General features: G+C 47.6%; 1 protein-coding gene across 3 annotated transcripts in view; it reads left to right on the top strand.

Moving 5' to 3' along the window:
- The first annotated feature begins 2,849 nt into the window (after positions 1-2,849).
- The window catches only part of KLHL26 (kelch like family member 26), a 29,246-nt gene continuing 12,835 nt past the window's right edge, over positions 2,850-19,260 (top strand). For 2 of the 3 annotated variants that reach the window (XM_005278984.4, XM_005278983.4), the window contains exon 1: positions 2,850-3,017. In XM_005278984.4, the coding sequence (XP_005279041.1) occupies positions 2,971-3,017 (47 nt within the window). In that variant the 5' untranslated portion in view covers positions 2,850-2,970. The remainder of the gene's footprint in view (positions 3,018-19,260) is intronic. The other variant, XM_065578118.1, reaches the window with a different exon arrangement.

Genomic DNA, 19,260 nt, shown 5'->3' with positions numbered 1-19,260 from the left:
CTGCAGGGGAAGCAGAGGTGTGATGTTCATTGCTCCAATCCTTTGATCTGGCTCTCCTCGGAAAAGGCTTGAGCAGCCACTGAGGGGAAAGCCTGCAACTCGGGGGCAGCCTGGCTAGACAAGCAGTCAGCAAAGCTGTTTTATTGCTTTGCATATATTGGGCTGAGACTTAACAAATAAAGTCAGAGTGTTTCTTTGAAACATGTAAAGCAGCAGGGGGGCGTGTGGGTAAGTGTTTATAGTATACAGTTACAGCTACACAGGGGAACCCTTAGGGGAAAGTGCAGGTTGATGAAAAATGAAGTGGAGACCAACTTCAGAGGAAAGTAACACGTGCGTGGGGTTGGGGAAGCACAGAGTACAGGGTCGGAGTCCATCAGAAACACCAGAAAACAGGTTCAGATAGCAGTGTTTCTTCATGTGGTGTGTAAACTAGTGATAAGAGCAAGGGACTGGGAGTCAGGACTCCTGGGTTCTGTAACTGACTCCGTTGACCTAGAGCAAGCCATTAACCTCTCTTTGCTTCCTCATCCCAAGCCGTAAGAGGCATTGTGAGCTAGTAGGTAGGGCATTAGAATGAAACTCAAGAGACCTGAGGATCTGCTGTGAACCTGCGGTTACCTTATGCAAGTCACTTCTCTCTATGCCTCTGTCCCCACCCCGCTTTGCTTGTCACAGCTATTTAGACTATCAGCTGTTCGGAGCAGGGACGATCTCCATGTGTAGGTACAGCATTTAACACAATAGGGCCACATTCTTGTTTGGGGCCACGTATGCTACAGGAATACAAGTCACAAATTAATAACTAGTTCTTCCCTTCTTGTCAGGGGCGGTGTGAGGCTGAAAACGAATGGCTTTAAAGTGCCGTTAGATCCCAGGTGAAAGGTGCCACATATGTTGAACTGCTCCACCAGATTTACAAGGATCAAGTTTGAAAAATACACAATTCCACTCTTTCAAATGAAATCGACTCCTTGACCTGCAGCAGCTCAGCCAGTGGAGAGAGTATTCTGGGAAACAAAGCTTTCCAAAGAAGTTTATTCTCTTGTACAAATTCCTTATCCCCCCTTTTCAGATGTGGAAACTGAGGCATGTAGAATCCAAAGTGACTGGCAAGGCCAGGATTAGACGATATTCTGATTTCCAAGTCTCCTCCCCTGCCTTCAACTTTCTCTAGTTCTCTGCCGAGGTGCTTGCTGCACACTTTTAGAACTGTGCTGATGTTTATAGATCACATGGACCATCAGCATTTTGCCCAGCTGTTGATAATGTGGCTCGCTTAGCACACAGCCAACAGTGATTATGATGGTCTACATCAGTGGTTTTCAACCTGGGATCCACAGACTATATCTAAGATTTGCAAAGGGGTCCGCACCTCCATTCAAAATTTTGTAGGGATCCGCAAATGAAAAAAGGTTAAAGGCCCCTGTTCTAGGTGCATTGGGAAGTGGTGAAGAATGACGTTTTGGACAGAGAGGTAAGAAACCCAAGACGTGAGGATCTTTGACAACAGAACTGCACCCTCTGGAGGGTACTATTGTTCTTCCACAAAACTGTTCCTTTCAGTGAATGCTGGCACAGGTAGGCTGTGGTCTAATAATTACACAGCTCAGGATCCTTGCAGGGCTTCTCCCACAGGCCGCAAACAGTAGTGAAGTACAGCATGTGCTGGGCCTGTACACGGGATACAAGACACCAAGGACAGGGGCTGCCTGCACAGGGAGACTTTTCATGGGAAGGCACTGCCCCCTCTGAAATAAATTACACACCAAAACCAAAGTGGAAATGTTAACCACTTTGGTGCGGTCAAAAGTAGGTGCACGAAACAGTGTGAAATAATAATATAACATAATAGACGCTAGAGATGGACAAGAGCTGCTAGATCAGACTGCTTGACACAAGGAGCTCCCAGGGTCTTCTGCGAGGGAGCCTTATGAGCTGTGATAGCAGGATTATTGTCAGCCACAGGTGTGTTTGCCGTGCGACAGCAGCAGCGGCTCGCACCCTTTGGCACCTCAGTAACTGGTGCACTCTGTGGGCAGCCCTGGGGATCCCCTACAGCAGCCTGCTCTGTGCCAGGGGGCCTCTTTGGTGTGAATCTCTTCACAGGGTCCCACCCTCAGGGCCCAGCTGTTTTTGTAGGGCAGCATGCTTGGGATCTGGCCAATTCTGTGGGGTGGCAGCACCACATGTACCTCCCCAGGCCTCTTCATGGGGCTGTGCCAGGGGGCACCAAGGACGCAGTCTGCTGATGGGGCACCGCGGGGCAGGGGGTTCCTGGGGGCAGCATCGGGGGCACCAAGGACCCAGTCTCCCTATGGGGGCACCATGGGGCAGGGGGTTCCTGGGGGCAGCATCGGGGGCACCAAGGACCCAGTCTCCCTATGGGGGCACCATGGGGCAGGGGACTCCTGGGGGCAGCATCGGGGGCACCAAGGACCCAGTCTCCCTATGGGGCAGGGGGTTCCTGGGGGCAGCGCCAGGGGGCAACAAGGACCCAGTCTCCCTATGGGGGCACCATGGGGCAGGGGGTTCCTGGGGGCAGCATGGGGGGCACCAAGGACCCAGTCTCCCTATGGGGGCACCACGGGGCAGGGGGTTCCTGGGGGCAGCATGGGGGGCACCAAGGACCCAGTCTCCCTATGGGGGCACCATGGGGCAGGGGGTTCCTGGGGGCAGCATGGGGGGCACCAAGGACCCAGTCTCCCTATGGGGCACCATGGGGCAGGGGACTCCTGGGGGCAGCATCGGGGGCACCAAGGACCCAGTCTCCCTATGGGGGCACCGTGGGGCAGGGGGCTCCCGGGGCAGCCCAGGGGGCCCCAGCGAGCGAGCGGCGCCTCAGGCCCGTGGCTGCGGGGGGAGGCCGGGCCTGGCCGGGCGGTGCGCGGCGGGCCCCGCTCGCTCCTGCCCCTTTAACGCGGCGGCGGCTCCAGCCCCAGCGCCGGGCCCGGCGGAGGCGCAGGGAAGATGGCGGAGTCCGGCGGGGCCGAGTTCGCCTTGGAGCGGCCGAGCAGGTGAGCGGGGCCGGGGCTCAAAATGCCCCCCCGTGGCCCCTCCTCCACCGCTCCCCGCCCCCCCCGGATCCCTCCCCCACCAGCCCCCCGATTCCTGCCCCTCCCCCCTGTTCTCCTTCCCCTCCCCCACCAGCCCCCCGATTCCTGCCCCCTCCCCCCTGTTCTCCCTCCCCTCCCCCACCAGCCCCCCGATTCCTGCCCCCTCCCCCCTGTTCTCCCTCCCCTCCCCCACCAGCCCCCCGATTCCTGCCCCCTCCCCCCTGTTCTCCCTCCCCTCCCCCACCAGCCCCCCGATTCCTGCCCCCTCCCCCGTGTTTTCCCTCCCCTCCCCCACCAGCCCCCCGATCCCTGCCCCCCTCCCCCACCTGCCCCCTGTTCTCCCTCCCCTCCCCCACCAGCCCCCCGATCCCTCTCCTCCCCTGACCTCTTTCTGCTCCCTTTTTCCCCCAGTGCTCCCCGCCTTAGCTCTCTGCTGCTGCCTGGCCCCACTTCCTCCATTGCCCCCATCCCACTGCCCCCTAGCACGTGTGCCCCTGCCCCTTCTTGCACCCACCTGCTCCCCTTGCCTGTGCCCCCTGCACTTACCCCCTGCTCACCCACCTCTGCCTACCCTGATCCCTGCGTACCTGTGCCCCCACCTGCCCTGGCTCCCCCAGACATCGGCCTGTGCCCCTTCCTCCCCCAGGCCCCACCTTGCCCTGTGCCCCGCAGCGCACCCACTTAGACACCCCCCCGCCATGGGTCCCTCTCAACACACAGAGGAAAATAAAAGTCCGGAGAAATCTTTTTTTCTCCCCTTCCTGCTTTGAGACTTAGACTTTGTCTTTCTGCACAAAGAAAAAAAAGTGTCTTTTTATATCGAGATAGCAAATGCTATGTAAAATCATAGTTGGGATAAGATGCGGGGAGTTTTTACCTGAGTCTGTCCTGTTTCAAACCACACCCTCCCCCCCAGTTTATTGTGACTTGCTACATCAGGGTAAAAACTACAGTGCCTTGTCTCCACTAGGATTTTACATCAAAAGAGCTACCTTGGTGCAAAAACACACCTCTTCTGCAGTGAAGACACAGTCAGATCTCGCAACTGAACTGGAGGGGGAGGGAGGAAAAAGAATAAAATTAACATACTTAATGATCCCTTGTCTCTGATGTCTGAACAGAGACCTCAGAAGACCCCCCCCCCCTCCAACCTCCCCAAAATCAGGGTCTTTCCTGGTAAACTAGAGGCGGAGGTGGTGGTGAATTATTGCTAATTCTTAATGTATTGATTGATTTCTGCGAAGACCAGTCCCTTTGAGGTAAACGTTTTTTATAAAGATTTTTCTCCAATAGAATCCAACCTAATCCTGAAATGAACAATGTGCATAGATATTAGTGGAGGAGGGGGAAATTGATTCCTAGGACTTCCTCCAAGATTGTATTAATAATCCCCAGACAAAAACTAGTCTCTGAAGAAATACTGCATCCTTGTTAGTTTTGTGATGCAGGCTCTTTTCTTTGGGGGAGAGAGAGGAAGTGGGCTGTGGCAAACAGCAAGTGAGTTTGCTCCTTGCTTTAATCTCTTAAACTGGCCTTAGTTCTTGGGACAGAGTTGCTTCCTAGGGACTGGGCATAGGTGTTTGGGCTGAGATTTCTGACAAAGGGATTTTTCGGTGTGCTCTTTGTCACACTCCAGTACTGCTCTCTATAGTGTAAATGAAACAGGTTACACTGAGGTCTAGTCTATGCTAGAAGAGGAGTTTCCTGGTATTGCAATGCCAGTAGAGAGTGGCAAACCCTCCTAGTGTAGATGCTGCTGTCTATCGACAGAGGAGTCTTTTGCCTGTTTGGCTTATGTCAGTTCCCCCAAACAAAATAAGCTATGTCAGCAAAATGACTTTTTTCTGAGTGTGGCTATGTCTACATTAGGGTTTTTGTTGGTACAGGAAAGGTATAAAAAATCGTACCACTAACCAACATTGGTGTATCAGCAAAAGTTCCTAGGATAAACCTGGCCACTCTTTCTTGAGTGCTCACATGAATTTAGACCCCCATCTTTTTGTATGAATAGTTGGGGTAATGTTTTCCAATGTGCATAACTTTGCAGTTATCACCGATTAATTTCATGTACCATTTTGTTGCCCAGTCACCCAGTTTTGTGAGATCCCTTTGCAACTCTTTGGAGTCAGCTTTGGACTTAACTACCTTGAGTAATTTTGTATCATCTGCAAACTTTGCCACCTCACTGTTTACCCCTTTCCCCAGACCATTTAGGAATATGTTGAACAGCACAAGCCCAAGTACAGATCCTTGAGGGCCCCTGCTATTTACCTCTCTCCATCGTGAAAACTGACCATTTATTCCTACCCTTTGTTTCCTATCTTTTAACCTGTTACTGATCCATGAGAGGACCTTCCCTCTTATCCCAGACAGCTTACTTTGCTTAAAAGCCTTTGGTGAGGGACCTTGTCAAAGGCTTTCTGAAAATCCAAGTATACTGTATCACTCTTGTCCACATGTTTGTTGACTCCTCTTGGAGTCATTGTGGAATTTGTGGGTAGTTCTCTGAAAACATCTGCTCAATGTGCAGCGACAGTCAAAAAAGCCAACAGAATGTTAGCAACTATTAGGAGAGGGATGGATAAGAAGACAGAAAATATCCTAATGTCATTATATAAATCTATGGTACACCCACACCTTAAATACGGCGTACAGTTCTGGTCAACAATATATTAGAATTGAAAAAAGTACAGAGAAGGTGTGACATTCCCTCTGGTGTTCTCTGGACCCGTGATCTGTTAGGTCACTCCAATCCTTGACTCTGGGAGCCAGCCTTACCCTGCTCTGCTGTGAGAACCCCCACTCCTGGGCTGTTCACGCATAGCCTCTGGCATGTAAACTGCTTGGATTGTGCAACTGAATGACACTAGCGAATATCTCCGGTCCCAGACACAACCCTAGGAACCTCCGTCTTGCAGTGTCCAGTTATGCCCGCTGGATGCTGCAAGCTTGTATGAATTTGGCAATTTAAGAAAGAAATTAATATGTACCAGGCTTGTTATCCCAAGGAGAGTCTCTGTCATGCTTCAAACCAAACACACTGCTTCAGGTAGAATAAACAAACAGATTTATTAACTATAAAAATAGATTTTAAGTGATTATAAATCAAAGCATAACAAGTCGGATTTGGTCAAATGAAATAAAAGCAAAACGCATCCTAAGCTGATTTTAACACTTTCAATGCCCTTACAAATGTAGATGCTTCTCACCAGAAGCTGGCTGGTTGCTCTTCAGCCAGGCTCTCCCGCCAGGCTCTCCCCTTTGATCAGCGGTTCAGTCACTTGGGGTATGTCTATACTTACCTCCGGGTCCAGCGGTAAGCAATCGATCTTCTGGGATCGATTTATCGCGTCTTGTCTAGATGCGATAAATCGATCCCGGATCGATCCCGGAAGTGCTCGCCGTCGACGCCGGTTCTCCTGCTCCGCGAGAGGAGTATTCGGAGTCGACGGGGGAGCCTGCCTGCCGCGTGTGGACCCGCGGTAAGTTCGAACTAAGATACTTCGACTTCAGCTATGTTATTCACGTAGCTGAAGTTGCGTATCTTGGTTCGAAGTGGGGGGTTAGTGTGGACCAGCCCTTGGTGTGGTGTCTGTAGATGTAGGTGGAAGAAAGAGGAAGAGCATGGCAAAGTCTCTCCCTTTTATCATGTTCTGTCTTCCCTCTTCACTTTGGAGTTAGGTGAGCATTACCTCATCCCAGTCCCAAACTAACTAAAGGAAGGGGGTGACACACTGGAGAGTCCAACAGATCATTTTGTTGCTGCCTAGGCCAGCGTCCTTTGTTCCTGTGAGGCTGGCTGGGTTTGTCCCATACATGCCCTGATGAGGTGTGAACTGCCCCTCTGCTCTTAGAGAGCTTTTGCCTGGGCTTATTTTAAGCCATGAAGACACATTTTCAGCCTCATAACTATATACATGAAATTACAGCCTATAACATTACTGTAACGACAATTACTATAACATCGTTATAACAGCAATGCTCAGTGCATCATGAGCCTTCCGAAGACACCCGACATGACAAACTTTGCATTGGATAGATTCATAGATTCTAGGACTGGAAGGGACCTCGAGAGGTCATCGAGTCCAGTCCTCTGCCCGCATGGCAGGACCAAATACTGTCTAGACCATCCCTGATAGACATTTATCTAACCTACTCTTAAATATCTCCAGAGATGGAGATTCCACAACCTCCCTAGGCAATTTATTCCAGTGTTTAACCACCCTGACAGTTAGGAACTTTTTCCTAATGTCCAACCTAGACCTCCCTTGCTGCAATTTAAACGCATTGCTTCTTGCTCTATCCTTAGAGGCTAAGGTGAACAAGTTTTCTCCCTCCTCCTTATGACACCCTTTTAAATACCTGAAATAAATACCACACAATCATTTTACAAGGATGAACATGGAGGTGCGGGGTGTTCCCCCGAGGTACAGAACGTCACAGAAGGGCAACAAAAATGGTTAGGGGTATGGAACAGCTTCCATATGAGGAAAATTTAAAAAGACTGGGACTTTTCAGCTTGGAAAAGAGACGACTGAGGGAGGATATGACAGATCTATAAAAATTGTTATTTACCCTTTCACATAATATAAGAATCAGGGGTCACTCAATAAAATGAATAGGCAGCAGGTTTAAAACAAGCATAAGGAAGTACTTATTCATATAATGCACAGTCAACCTGTGGAACTCATTGCCAGGGGATGTTGTGAAAGCCAAAAGTGTAACTGGGTTAAAAAGAATTAGATATGTTCATGGTGAATAGATTCATCAATGGCTATTAGCCAAGGTGGTCAGGGATGCAACCGCATGCTCTGGTTGACCCTGAACTTCTGACTGCCAGGAGCTGGGACTGAACAACAGGAGATGGATCACTTGATAAATTGCCCTGTTCTGTTCATTTCCTCTGATGCATTTGGCACAAGCCACTGCTGGAAGACAGGATACTTGGCTAGGTGGCCCTTTGGTTTGACCCAGTGTGGCTGTTCTTATGTTATTAGAATTAGCTTTATGGGGGATAGGAAATGAAGGAATACTGGAATTCCATGCATTCCACTTTTTTGTATTTTAAAAAAGAAACTCCCTTAAAAACCCCAACAGATCTTTATGTTCTAGCAATTTAGTTTGGCTGACACCGAGAGTAAGGTTGATGGTCTCTGGAGCGTTCTTTTTCCAGGCCTCTGGTTGTGGTGCAGGGTGAAGGAGAAGCAGTAAGGGCAGAAATTCCTGGAGGATTCTCTCCCCACTTCCCCAATGGTGATATAAATACACTTTGTGATGGGTACATGTGAGACTGTGAAATTTTACTTAATTGTTTTAATTAAAAGATGATTGGCTGTGTGGCAAATTTTGGTTTTCCTTCACTAGGAAATGTAATCATGTTTAATGACAATTTTTAACAGGTTTGGTGATCTAAAGCTGCATCAGACAAGTTGCATTCAGCTTTGTGTCAACTAGTGGGTAAACATGAGCCCCCGATTTACTTACATTACTGACATGATGCTGAACTGACTTGCTCTTTTCTAGGTTGATGTGTCTGATAATTCGATTGTTCAAAAATAAAGCTTAAACACAACTCAAGTTCTTAGTGAAAACGAGGCCTAAATGTCATTATTCATGATTTTCAGAAGGTGTTTGGATTATTTAGATTGATTTTTTTTTTTTAAATAATGTTCTTTATCAATGGGGATTTATAGGAATGGGGTTAAGTGATCCAGGAAGACGTAAATGTTTCCATCAAAAATGACCAGCTACAGCTGTTGTTTGTATGCAGAAAAACATTTGATACCATTTAAGTATTGACGGTTTATAGGATATTTTCAGGTTACACTGTTTTTGGGGCCTATTTTAAAAATACCCTGATATAACGTGAATTCAGATATAACGCGGTAAAGCAGTGCTCGGGCGGGGAAGAGGGGGCTGCGTACTCCGGCAGATCAAAGCAAGTTCGATATAACGCGGTTTCACCTATAACGCGGTAAGATTTTTTGGCTCCCGAGGACAGTGTTATATCGAGGTAGAGGTGTATTTATTTCATACTGCTTTTCTGATCCCAAATATTTTATATAGGTTCCCTCCCAAAATCACGCATTGCTGCTGTACTGATAACATCCCAGCCTTTCTTCCTGGGCAGTCAAGCAACAGCACATGCAGGGTGCTGGATTTCTCCGTACTTGTGTGTGTTGTGCTGGCCTTCCGCTCATCCAGTTTGTCTTCCTGTGATCTGTCAGGGACTGAAAAGTACAAGGATCCTCCTGCACTTTGTATGTTTCAATCCCTTATGCTCGGAATAATGGAGCCAGACCAGTGGTGTAGAAGGACAGGGTGACATCTGTGAGGCTGGGCACAGAAGCAAAGCGGGGAGGGCTGATTTTTTGGCTCACTAGACACCATAATGTCCCCTTTAAAGGCTATGTAAGATTAACAATTGATTCAGAAAGCCAGCTCCAGATCTCTGCTGTTCAGGTGGGAGCTCTTCCATGTATACATTCAAACCTCTTCTACTTCTGGTGTGTGTGTATAAAATACATATATGTAAAACCTGTTCACTGCTAAAAGATGTGTAGTTCCTTTGATTGTTGTGAACAGGAAGCTACTTAATACAGGGTAGCAAAGACCATTCAGAGAACTTTTCAACTTGGGCACCTGCAATTGCATTGTTGTTGATACATTCGAAAGCACTACATACATAAACCATACCCCTCTCTTTGCAAGTTAAAATTTATAATTGTTCAAGTGACATTCTTCACATTTGGAAAAAATCCTGAAATCCTGAAGAGACTTCCCTTCCTGGCTGCATTAGCTGGTGACTCCAATGAAATTTAAACCGATAACCACGTCAAGGTGAGACTTGCTGTAGAGGGGATAGGAAATTTCTCAAGGATGGAGATCTTGTGGACCACTAGCACAGGTGACACCGTTAGTACATGGCTGTAAATACAGGTTTGATTGTGTACGCAGTGGGATTGCCACATGCTAGTTTTTCTGGTTTACGGCATGCGTTTGTTTTACTCTCATGATCTTACAAGTTGTTACAGAACCGTGCACAGTAACTTGCATTCCCTGTCAATTCTAAATCGTATACGACTGTGTCATTCCTTCACTTGGGAGGCCAAGTGTGCCCTCTCAACTTATGCTGTCTGCATGTGCAAAAGAAATAGTCAACACATGTATCATGCTGTAGGGAGGCAGTGTGCCTAGTGGCTAGAGCACAGGATTGGGGAAGGGGCCTTTCTGAATTCTAACCCTAGCTTTGCTACTGACTTGTTGTGTAGCTTTGGTGTGTCACTACACCTCTCTCCACCCCCAAGCCCTCCTCCTTAGAAATAGGGACACTAATACTTATCTGCTTCCCGTGGATGCTGGAAGGCTAGTTAATGTCTGTACTGCGTTTGGAAGATTTACCGTGCTATGTGAAGTGGTGTCATTTGTTTCTGGAGACCCCATAAACCATCCAGAATGGAGCTTCAGCGGTTTGTTCCCTGCCCTGCGGAGAAACTGTTCTTGCATCGTTGCATGTTGGTTGTTTTGAAATAAAGGGCTCTGCCACTCTAGATACCACTATTGCTTTCTTAAGTGTGGGTTTGTGAGAGAGTTCAGGTGTCCTGACTGGAGATAGTGGGGCATCATATGCAGTCAGCGGAGTGTGAGGGAGAAGCTTTAAGGGCACCTCCTACAGACCTTTATTTTGATTTGTTGTGGTAATTAAATATTTATTCTCTAAGGCAGATGAAAACAGTCCTTTGTTGCAGTTCCACATACAGATACCATTTCAGTGATGCAGGGTTGTTCAAACAGCTGGAAATTCTGTCTGTGCAGAGGAATTACAACCGTGCTGTTAATGCTATTCACTTTAAAATAACACAGTAACCTCCGAAAAGCCAGGAAATTCAGCTACGTCGGTCACACATCCTATACACTAACCCAGTAAGGCAGAGATGGTCTCAGAACTGCATATGATCTTGCATAGGCTGTGTGCTGCCGTACTGAGGCACCTAGAAGGCACAGAGAGAAGAGTCACTATAATCCTGAATTTGCCTGGGTTTTGCATAGTAAGAAGTACGCGTGCACACATACTGCACGTCTGTTCACATGTGTTGGCAATGCTTTTCAGTTGCATCATTTCCCTTTTGATTGTTTAAAAGGCTGCAGTAAGAATTTAAGACCTTTAAAACAAAACTGAACTGATCCCAAATCCAACCCTTGTCTTTTGAAGTTAATGCTTCTTGCTTTTCGTGCAGTTAAGAGTTCATGAATGCAAAGGGCTGTTACATCCAGACCTTTCTATCTGGGTGAGGGAGAGGTAGGTTCAGGATACATAAATAGCTACTTTTAGAAGAATGGGAACAGCCCAGGTCCTAAAGGAGGATTCCGACTCCAGAGAAGTTGGGTACAGAAGAGACAGCGAGACCGCTGGGAGGAGAAGCGTCCTGAACTGCACATTAGATTGAGGGATGGGTGAACTTTACTGCAGCGTTTGAAGAGAAGAGGAAGGGTCATGTTATGCTCTAGGGAAAATCCTTTTGGACTCTAGGGAAAGGGTATTGTGCAGATTCCCTGAGTGAGAACTGACTAGGGAGGGTCTCAGCAAGGTATCGGGAAGAGGTGTGAATTTGGAATAATCTACCACAGGAAATAAGAGAAGCAAGTGGTATAAACTTTTTTAGTAAACCAAACATTCCCGTTCCCCTATTTCCCCCCCCCCCCAATAATAAAAATGAAGCCTGCGCAAAAGGAAAAATGTGAAATATTTCCCACAACCCAGGAATCCTATAATATACTTTGGTGTCACCTGCCAAGAGCAGAATGAATGGATGCAGGAGACCTACGATTTTCTCCAGCTTAAAAAATGCATGTGTCTCATTTCACATCAAGAACAAACAGGTCTGTTTTTTTTTCTTTCTTCCTTCTAAAGAAGGTGGGTGAAAGAGATCAAATGTATCAGGAAGGAGGGCAAACCCAGTACAAAGGGAGATTATGGGCTGAGCTGAGAGGCTAGGATTGAATTTATGTTGCTGTAACCTAATATACCTTTACTGTGAAGTCTGGTCCATTAGGGGACTTTTTTCCTCTAGGAACTATTAAAAAATTCAGTTTTGCATAGATTTATATTCTGTGCATTTGCAACAAGGAGCTATTAAAACAGATCTAGCTGCCAGCTATGGTAGACATAAATATATACGGTATAAATGTTTATGCTGTAGTTGAGTCACTGTAAAAATGATTGCTGCTTTATTTTTCTTTCAGCATCTAAAGCCTTCTGGGCTGATGGTTTCAGATGATGTAGTTTGAAAGTAAACTTTGGAAGTAAACTTTGGAAGGCTTGTGAGTTACTCTAGAAGTAAACATTTACTGCATTGTAAGAGACAATCCTGCATTAGTAGGGCAAAGGACTAGAGCAGGGGTTCACAAACTGTGGGTTGGGACCCCATTTTAAGGGGTCGCCAAGGCTGGTGTTGGCCCTGGGCCCCAGCAGGTCTGAAGCCCAAGCCCCACTGCCCAGAGCTAAGGTCCCCTACCAGGGCAGAAGCCCTTGGGCTTCAGCTTTGGCCTCCCCACCCGGGGCAGCAAGGCTCAGGTGGTGGGGCTCGGGCGGGCTCGGTCTTTGGTCCCCCCCCCGGAGTTGTGTAGTAATTGTTGTTGTTAGCAGCGGGTCATGGTGCAATGAAGTTTGAGAACCGCTGGACTAGGGCACTGAGAACAAATGGATATAAACTGGCTGTCGGGAAGTTTAGGCTTGAAATTAGACGAAGGTTTCTAACCATCAGAGGGGTGAAGTTCTGGAACAGCCTTCCGAGGGAAACAGTGGGGGCCAAAGACCTCTCTGGCTTTAAGATTAAGCTTGATAAGTTTATGGAGGGGATGGTTTGATGGGATAATGTGATTTTAGTCAATAGGTCAATAACGTGCCATCGCTGGTAATTAGTAACAATGGTCAATGATGGGATATTAAAAGTTGCTACAGAGAACTTTTTCCAGAGGGTCTGGCTGGAGAATCTTGCCCGCATGCTCGGGGTTCAGCTGATCGCCATATTTGGGGTTGGGAAGGAATTTTCCTCCAGGGTAGATTGGCAGAGGCCCTGGAGGTTTTTCGCCTTCCTCCGCAGCATGGGGCAGGGATCGCTTGCTGGAGGATTCTCTGCGACTTGAAGTCTTTAAATCATGATTTGGGGACTTCAACAGCTGAGTCAAGGGAGAGAATTATTCCAGGAGTGGGTGGGTCGGCTTTTGTGGCCCGCATCATGCGGGAGGTCAGACTAGATGATCATAATGGTCCCTTCTGGCCTTAAAGTCTATGAGTCTAACCTGCAGCCTGCTTGTGGCCCAGTCAGCACACAGCTGCGGCCCATGTGACAACTTCACGGCCATACAGGTAGTATATATATTGTGTGGATGCGGCCCAGATAACACAGAGAGAGCTGCATATGCCGCCCACAGTGGTAACTAGGTTGAGAACCACTGGACTAGAGGGCCTATGAAGACTTTTTCCATTTCTAATTTATATTAACTATAATTGCTGACCTTTCGTAGAAGGAGAATAGAAAATGAAATGAACTGACCTTTCCAAAGGAAAGCCATTGCAGCACTCAGGTAGGACTTAGACTGTTCTGTTCAGTTAACACAGAGCAGATGGAATTCAAGATGCGTAATGGAGAACCAGTTTATGTCCCGTCAAAGACTCTTTAGAAATGCTGTAGGAGAGCTTGTAATGGGCGCCTCCTGACCCAGGCGGCAAGTGAAAAGGTCGTAGATAATGCGGGACATGAGTGATATTAAGAGAATTTGACCATACAGAATTTGGAACTGGCGTTATAATCCCAGGTGCTCAAGCAGCTGCTTGCCAGTGCTGCAAACTCGGATTTCTTGCCTTTGCATTAAAGTGGCAGTGTTTAAAACGCTCTGGCAGGCAAAACGACGGCGTGTTTTTTTGTTTGTTTTTTGTTTTCCCCACTCTTGCTTCAGATTGGCAGTGGGTTAGCAGCACCAATCGGGTGGGTGGGTGTTTTTGGAGGGAATTACTCCATGGGTCATGAAAGTGGAGCCTTAAATTCCCATCCCTTTTACTATATTTCACATTTTGTATGTGTAAGTAACAGAGGTAATTGATACTCTGTCACGTAGGGTGTGTCTACTCTGCAATTAGACTCCCACGGTTGGCCCATGCCAGCTGACTCGGGCTAAGGGGCTGTTTAATTGCAGGGTAGATGTCAGCCCCAGCTCTGGGACCCTCCCACCTCACAGGGTCCTAGAACCCTGGCTCTGGACTGAGCCTGGACGTGTACACCACAGTGAAACAGCCCCTGAGCCCTGTGAACCTGAGTCAGCTGGCATGGGCCTGCTGTGGGCTTTTCATGGCAGTGTAGACGCACCCTTATAGAGCAGTAGTGCCCAGACGTCCCAGTCAAGCGCTACAAAGACATATAGCAACAGAGACATATCCCGACCCAAAGAGTTCACAATCTATCTTTGAAATAAGTTGTGGTGAGTGTGGAAAAAGAAGGAATGAGGGAAGGGAGGACGAGGGTAATGAAAATGCCATGGCAGGGTTACGGAGGCAGCTACCACACAAAGCGCCGAGTCCAACACATCAGACATGGGGTAGATTGATAGATTTTTAAGGCCAGAAGGGGAGGGAGAAGTGTGATCAAGAAGTGTGACCTGCTGCATAATGGAGCAGACAATTTCACCCAGTGACTCAGAGTGGAGGGAACTGTTCTTCTCTGCTCTGTACGGGGTGTTAGTATTGTGTGTTGTGTTTTGTTTTTTAATAAAATCGGCTCTCTGAGAGAGGGACAAGCTAGCCATCGCTGATTTGTGGGAGGTGTGGAAGCAGGGGTGGGTCTTGAGAAGGGATTTGAAGGCGGAAGCAGTGGCCTCATGGATTAATTCGGGTAGGGTGTTCCGTGGTACCCGGTTCTATATTTCAGTCATGTGCACATGCCTTGAACTAGAAGTATTGTCAGGGGCAGTGTGGGAAATGAAAATCAAACCAAGAGCCCCCACGTAGTTAAAGCCTGTTTGGGATCTGAATGAATTACTGCACTTCAGTATGGCACACAAGCGGGTTTGCCGTAACTCTTGCCTCTGCTTTTGCTGAGTTGTGGTCAGGGGGGCATTGTATTAGGCAAAGAAAACAAACAAAGGGTAGAAAAAACATTGGTCCAATTTTGGGGCCAAGGTGCTACTGTGATGCAGATAATACATCATGATTTTAAAAGAGGATCTCATTTTATGTAGTTGGGATTGGATGTATTTGGCTTGTTTTAAACTAGTGTTGTTTGGCTTCAGTTTGATTTAGAGACTGGATCTGAAGGATTAACAGACTCTGACTCCAGAGGATGTAAGCTTGTCACAGAGGCTTTCTCTAGCGTATCAGACAGGGTTATTACGCGTAAGGAGTATTGTGAAGACAGGGCACAGAATTTGTAACACTTTCCCGTGTAACCCTTTGAGGCACCTTAAAGGACCCTGTTTTTTTTCAGAAACTGCTGATCCTTCTGAAAATCAGGCCCATTGAAAGGGTGTCAGTTTGGGCATCCAGATCATTGGGCACGCTTGAAACGCTTGGTCAGACACGTTAGTCCAGAGCTCGATGCTCGTCCTGATCGTTTATGATGAAAGACAAAGATGCCAGGGGACAAAAAGAGAAGAGGGAGAGGAGGTGGAGGAGGGAACAAAGAAATGAGTGAAATTTATTTTATTCATTGATGTTGCTTCCTAAAGGTGGTTGGGTTTCTCTGGAAAACAACCCCTCCACTCCGCTAATGTTTAATTAGCTGCTGATCATTAAGTAATTATTGTTAATTTGGACAGGGAGAGGATGGTAGATTGTTGTTTCTGATGGTGGGCCATTCAGGGCTGGTCTACACTAGGGGGGGATCGATCTAAGATACGCAACTTCAGCTACGCGAATAGCGTAGCTGAAGTCGAAGTATCTTGGATCGAATTACCTGGGGTCCAGACGGCGCGGGATTGACGGCCCTGGCTCCCCCATCGACTGCGCTACCGCCGCTCGCTCTGGTGGAGTTCCGGAGTTGACGGTGAGCGTGTTCGGGGATCGATATATCGCGTCTTAACGAGACGCGATATATTGGTCCCGGATAAATCGATTGCTACCCGCCGATACGGCGGGTAGTGAAGACGTACCCTCAGATTCCTGCTTGCTGCTGCTGGGCATGTAAGTAGGTTAATGGGCCAGGTATTTTTAAGAGCCACATGGCGGAGTAGCAGCTAACGGCCCTCCTCCTCCAAATTGCAAGCCTTCCATGTTAGTACGGAAGGAGCCTGATTAGTGGGTTTGGGCAGAGGGAAAGAGAGCCAGAGAAGTGGTGTCTTGAAGTCAAAGCACCTATTGATATGACTCTATCCATCAGCAAACTCTTCAGTGGTCTGTTTCGCCTTATTGCTCCTTGGTAATATTTGTCAGCGTGAGTTGCTGAAAACAACGACTTTATCGTTTGGGCGTGTGAGATAAAGCCGAAGGATCTGAAATATTACGGTAACCATGGCTACCACTGACTTATCCGAGGGAGTTTGACTGTTTTGTTTTGATTTTAAGTGTCTAATTGTAGTTTAGAAATTGGAATCTGAATGTGCTTTTTACATAGGCACGAAACTGAAGGCATTTAAATGAACTGCCATAGTAAAATCTCTCTCGTGCTACCTAAAGAAGGCCCTTTGTATTCAGACAATGCGTGCAGATTCAAGTGAGTCTCTCTGGCTTCACTTTAGTTTTGCTGTCCTCACTGATGTGGCCTTAGCGCTGCCCGATGGACGGCTTGAGAGTCTGAAGTCCTTTTTTTTTATCCACAGAAAAGATGTGACAGTGCAAGTGTCATGCACGTAAACCTACCTGGGCTGCTTCACACCCCCTGTAGTGTCTTCCCTTTAGAGACTTCTCTACCATAGGGACTCTTCCAAACACCGTCCCTCCGGTGCGACCCAGGGTTAGGACTAGTGGCAGCCTTAGTGTAGCTGGGGCTCTTGTCTCAGACCTGTCTTTAGCACTGTCAGTTGTTGCTGTTGTTTATTTGAATTACAGGAGTGCCTGGAAGCCCTGTCTGGTGTCAGGGCTCCAGTGTGCTATACAAAAGACGAGACAGTCCCTCCCCCAAGGAGTTTGAGTCTAAACAGACAGACAAAGGTGGGAGGGGAAATAGATGCACACAGAGAGAGGAAGTGACTTGCTGACCAGTGGCCCGAGTCCCAGGCCAGCGCCATCAACGCCGGACCGTGCTGCCACTGGGAGCCTACAGAACCCTGTGTACTCTAGGGCTCCCAGTGGCACCGGCAGTGGTGGTAACAGTCCCTAGTGTAGACACAGTGGAGGGATAAGAGTGGAGCTCAGTATCCAGGGGCCATTAAGTCCTTGGCCTTTTTTTCTGAGGCCTTGTCTACATGGGGAAATTGTCCAGCATAACTTTTGCGGAATAAGCGTCTCTGCAATAGCTCTGCCATAATCGCTTCCCTGTGGACTCTCTGTTCTGGAATAAAAGTGACCTTTACTCCGGAATAGCACCCATGTGGGAGAGTTACCCTGGAAGAGCTGTGCCGGTCCCTTTGCCCTTTATAGACAGGGCCCGAGACTGCTGTTTAGTTTTGCCTATACTGGGGAAATGCATCCTGTTAGAAAATGTGCTAATGAATGTTAACTCCTAGGGCTAACCCCGATCAGCTGATTTGTCTTGAAACAGGAGAGCCCTTGGCCACACAAAGGGGAAAAAACTGTTTTAAACATTTGTTAGGTAAGACGTATGTTTTCTAATACAATATGTTTGCCCAGGATAGAGAAGACCAAATGCTGCAGTTGTTTTTTGTGAGACAAGGTGGGTGGGGTCAAATCTTTTATTGGACCAAATTCTGTTGGTGAGGGAGACAAGCTTTCGAGCCACACAGAGCACTTCTTCAGATCTGATTTTTTTTTTTTTCTTCTTCAGGTTGTTTTTTGTGATATGTACCATTGAGACCCACCAAATTCCTTTCCCATGGGCTATGAAACAGCTATCACATAGTAATTGTTTTCAATCCTTTGTAGCTTGGGCTGGCTTCAAAGAACAGCAGAGAGATGAAAGGCGTTGGAGTCCATTACCTGTCTCTGAGTCAGCCAGTCCCTTTCACTAAATAGAACTGTGACACTCACAGAGCGTATGGGAACATTTGGCCACTAGCCTGGGCAGTGCCCATGAAACAATCACATACAATGGGTACGTCTATACTTACCTCCGGGTCTGGCGGTAAGCAATCGATCTTCTGGGATCGATTTATCGCATCTTGTCTAGACACGATAAATCGATCCCGGAAGTGCTCGCCGTCGACACCGGTACTCCTGCTCCGCGAGAGGAGTACGCGGAGTCGACGGGGGAGCCTGCCTACCGCGGGTCCACACGCGGCAAAGTTCGAACTAAGATACTTCGACTTCAGCTACGTTATTCACGTAGCTGAAGTTGCGTATCTTAGTTCGAAGTGGGGGGTTAGTGTGGACGAGCCCAATGAGCTGCACTTACCCTACTCAGGGCTTGTCTACACTAGAAAACGGTACCGTTTGAACTGGTCTATTAAAGCAGTACAATCCAATCCCCCTGACTGGCTGCAGATAGACTGGTAGAAAGATGCTGTACACGGGAACCGCTGTTCCTGTATGGAAAGGGGAATAATTATACAAACCTTACATAACTATAAGTCATCATCCTAGCAGTGCAACTGTGTTAAAAGCCCATATCGTGCAAATGCTTTCAGGTCCTCTTCAAGTTAGTGTATAAAGCCCTCGGATGCCACGTAAATTGAACATAGTGTTACTGCTTTATGTGAATGTGGCTTTTAATTGTTGAATGTTTACACCAGGGTAATTCTGACTCGTTCATACAGACAGCCACTTCACCTTGCTCCCTGGACTGGGAGGATCTTGAAGTGCTACAGAAGCAGAATTCTCAGCTCTTGGTGAAAAACACTTTGCTTTTCTCTAGAGGTCTCTGTCGGTCCTCTGAGAGGCTCTGCAACAGAGGGAGTGGGTGGCCATAACGCTTAGCTTTGAGAGTGAAGAAATAAAACAAGGAAAATCCCCAAATGCCCCCAATCCTATCTTATTAAAAAGGGGGATGAGCGAGAGAAAAGGGAGCAAAGCTTTGCAGACCGAGTGAATAGCTTGGCCCAGTTGTACCGTGAAGAAGGCATGTTCTGAAGCACAGAGTGGTAGATGGTGACTCTTGCT

This window comes from Chrysemys picta, chromosome 25 (genome assembly GCF_011386835.1).
Source record: "Chrysemys picta bellii isolate R12L10 chromosome 25, ASM1138683v2, whole genome shotgun sequence".
Taxonomy (NCBI): domain Eukaryota; kingdom Metazoa; phylum Chordata; order Testudines; family Emydidae; genus Chrysemys; species Chrysemys picta.
The sequence above is the reverse complement of the archived record's forward strand: the minus strand, read 5'-3'. Positions and strand labels throughout refer to the sequence as shown.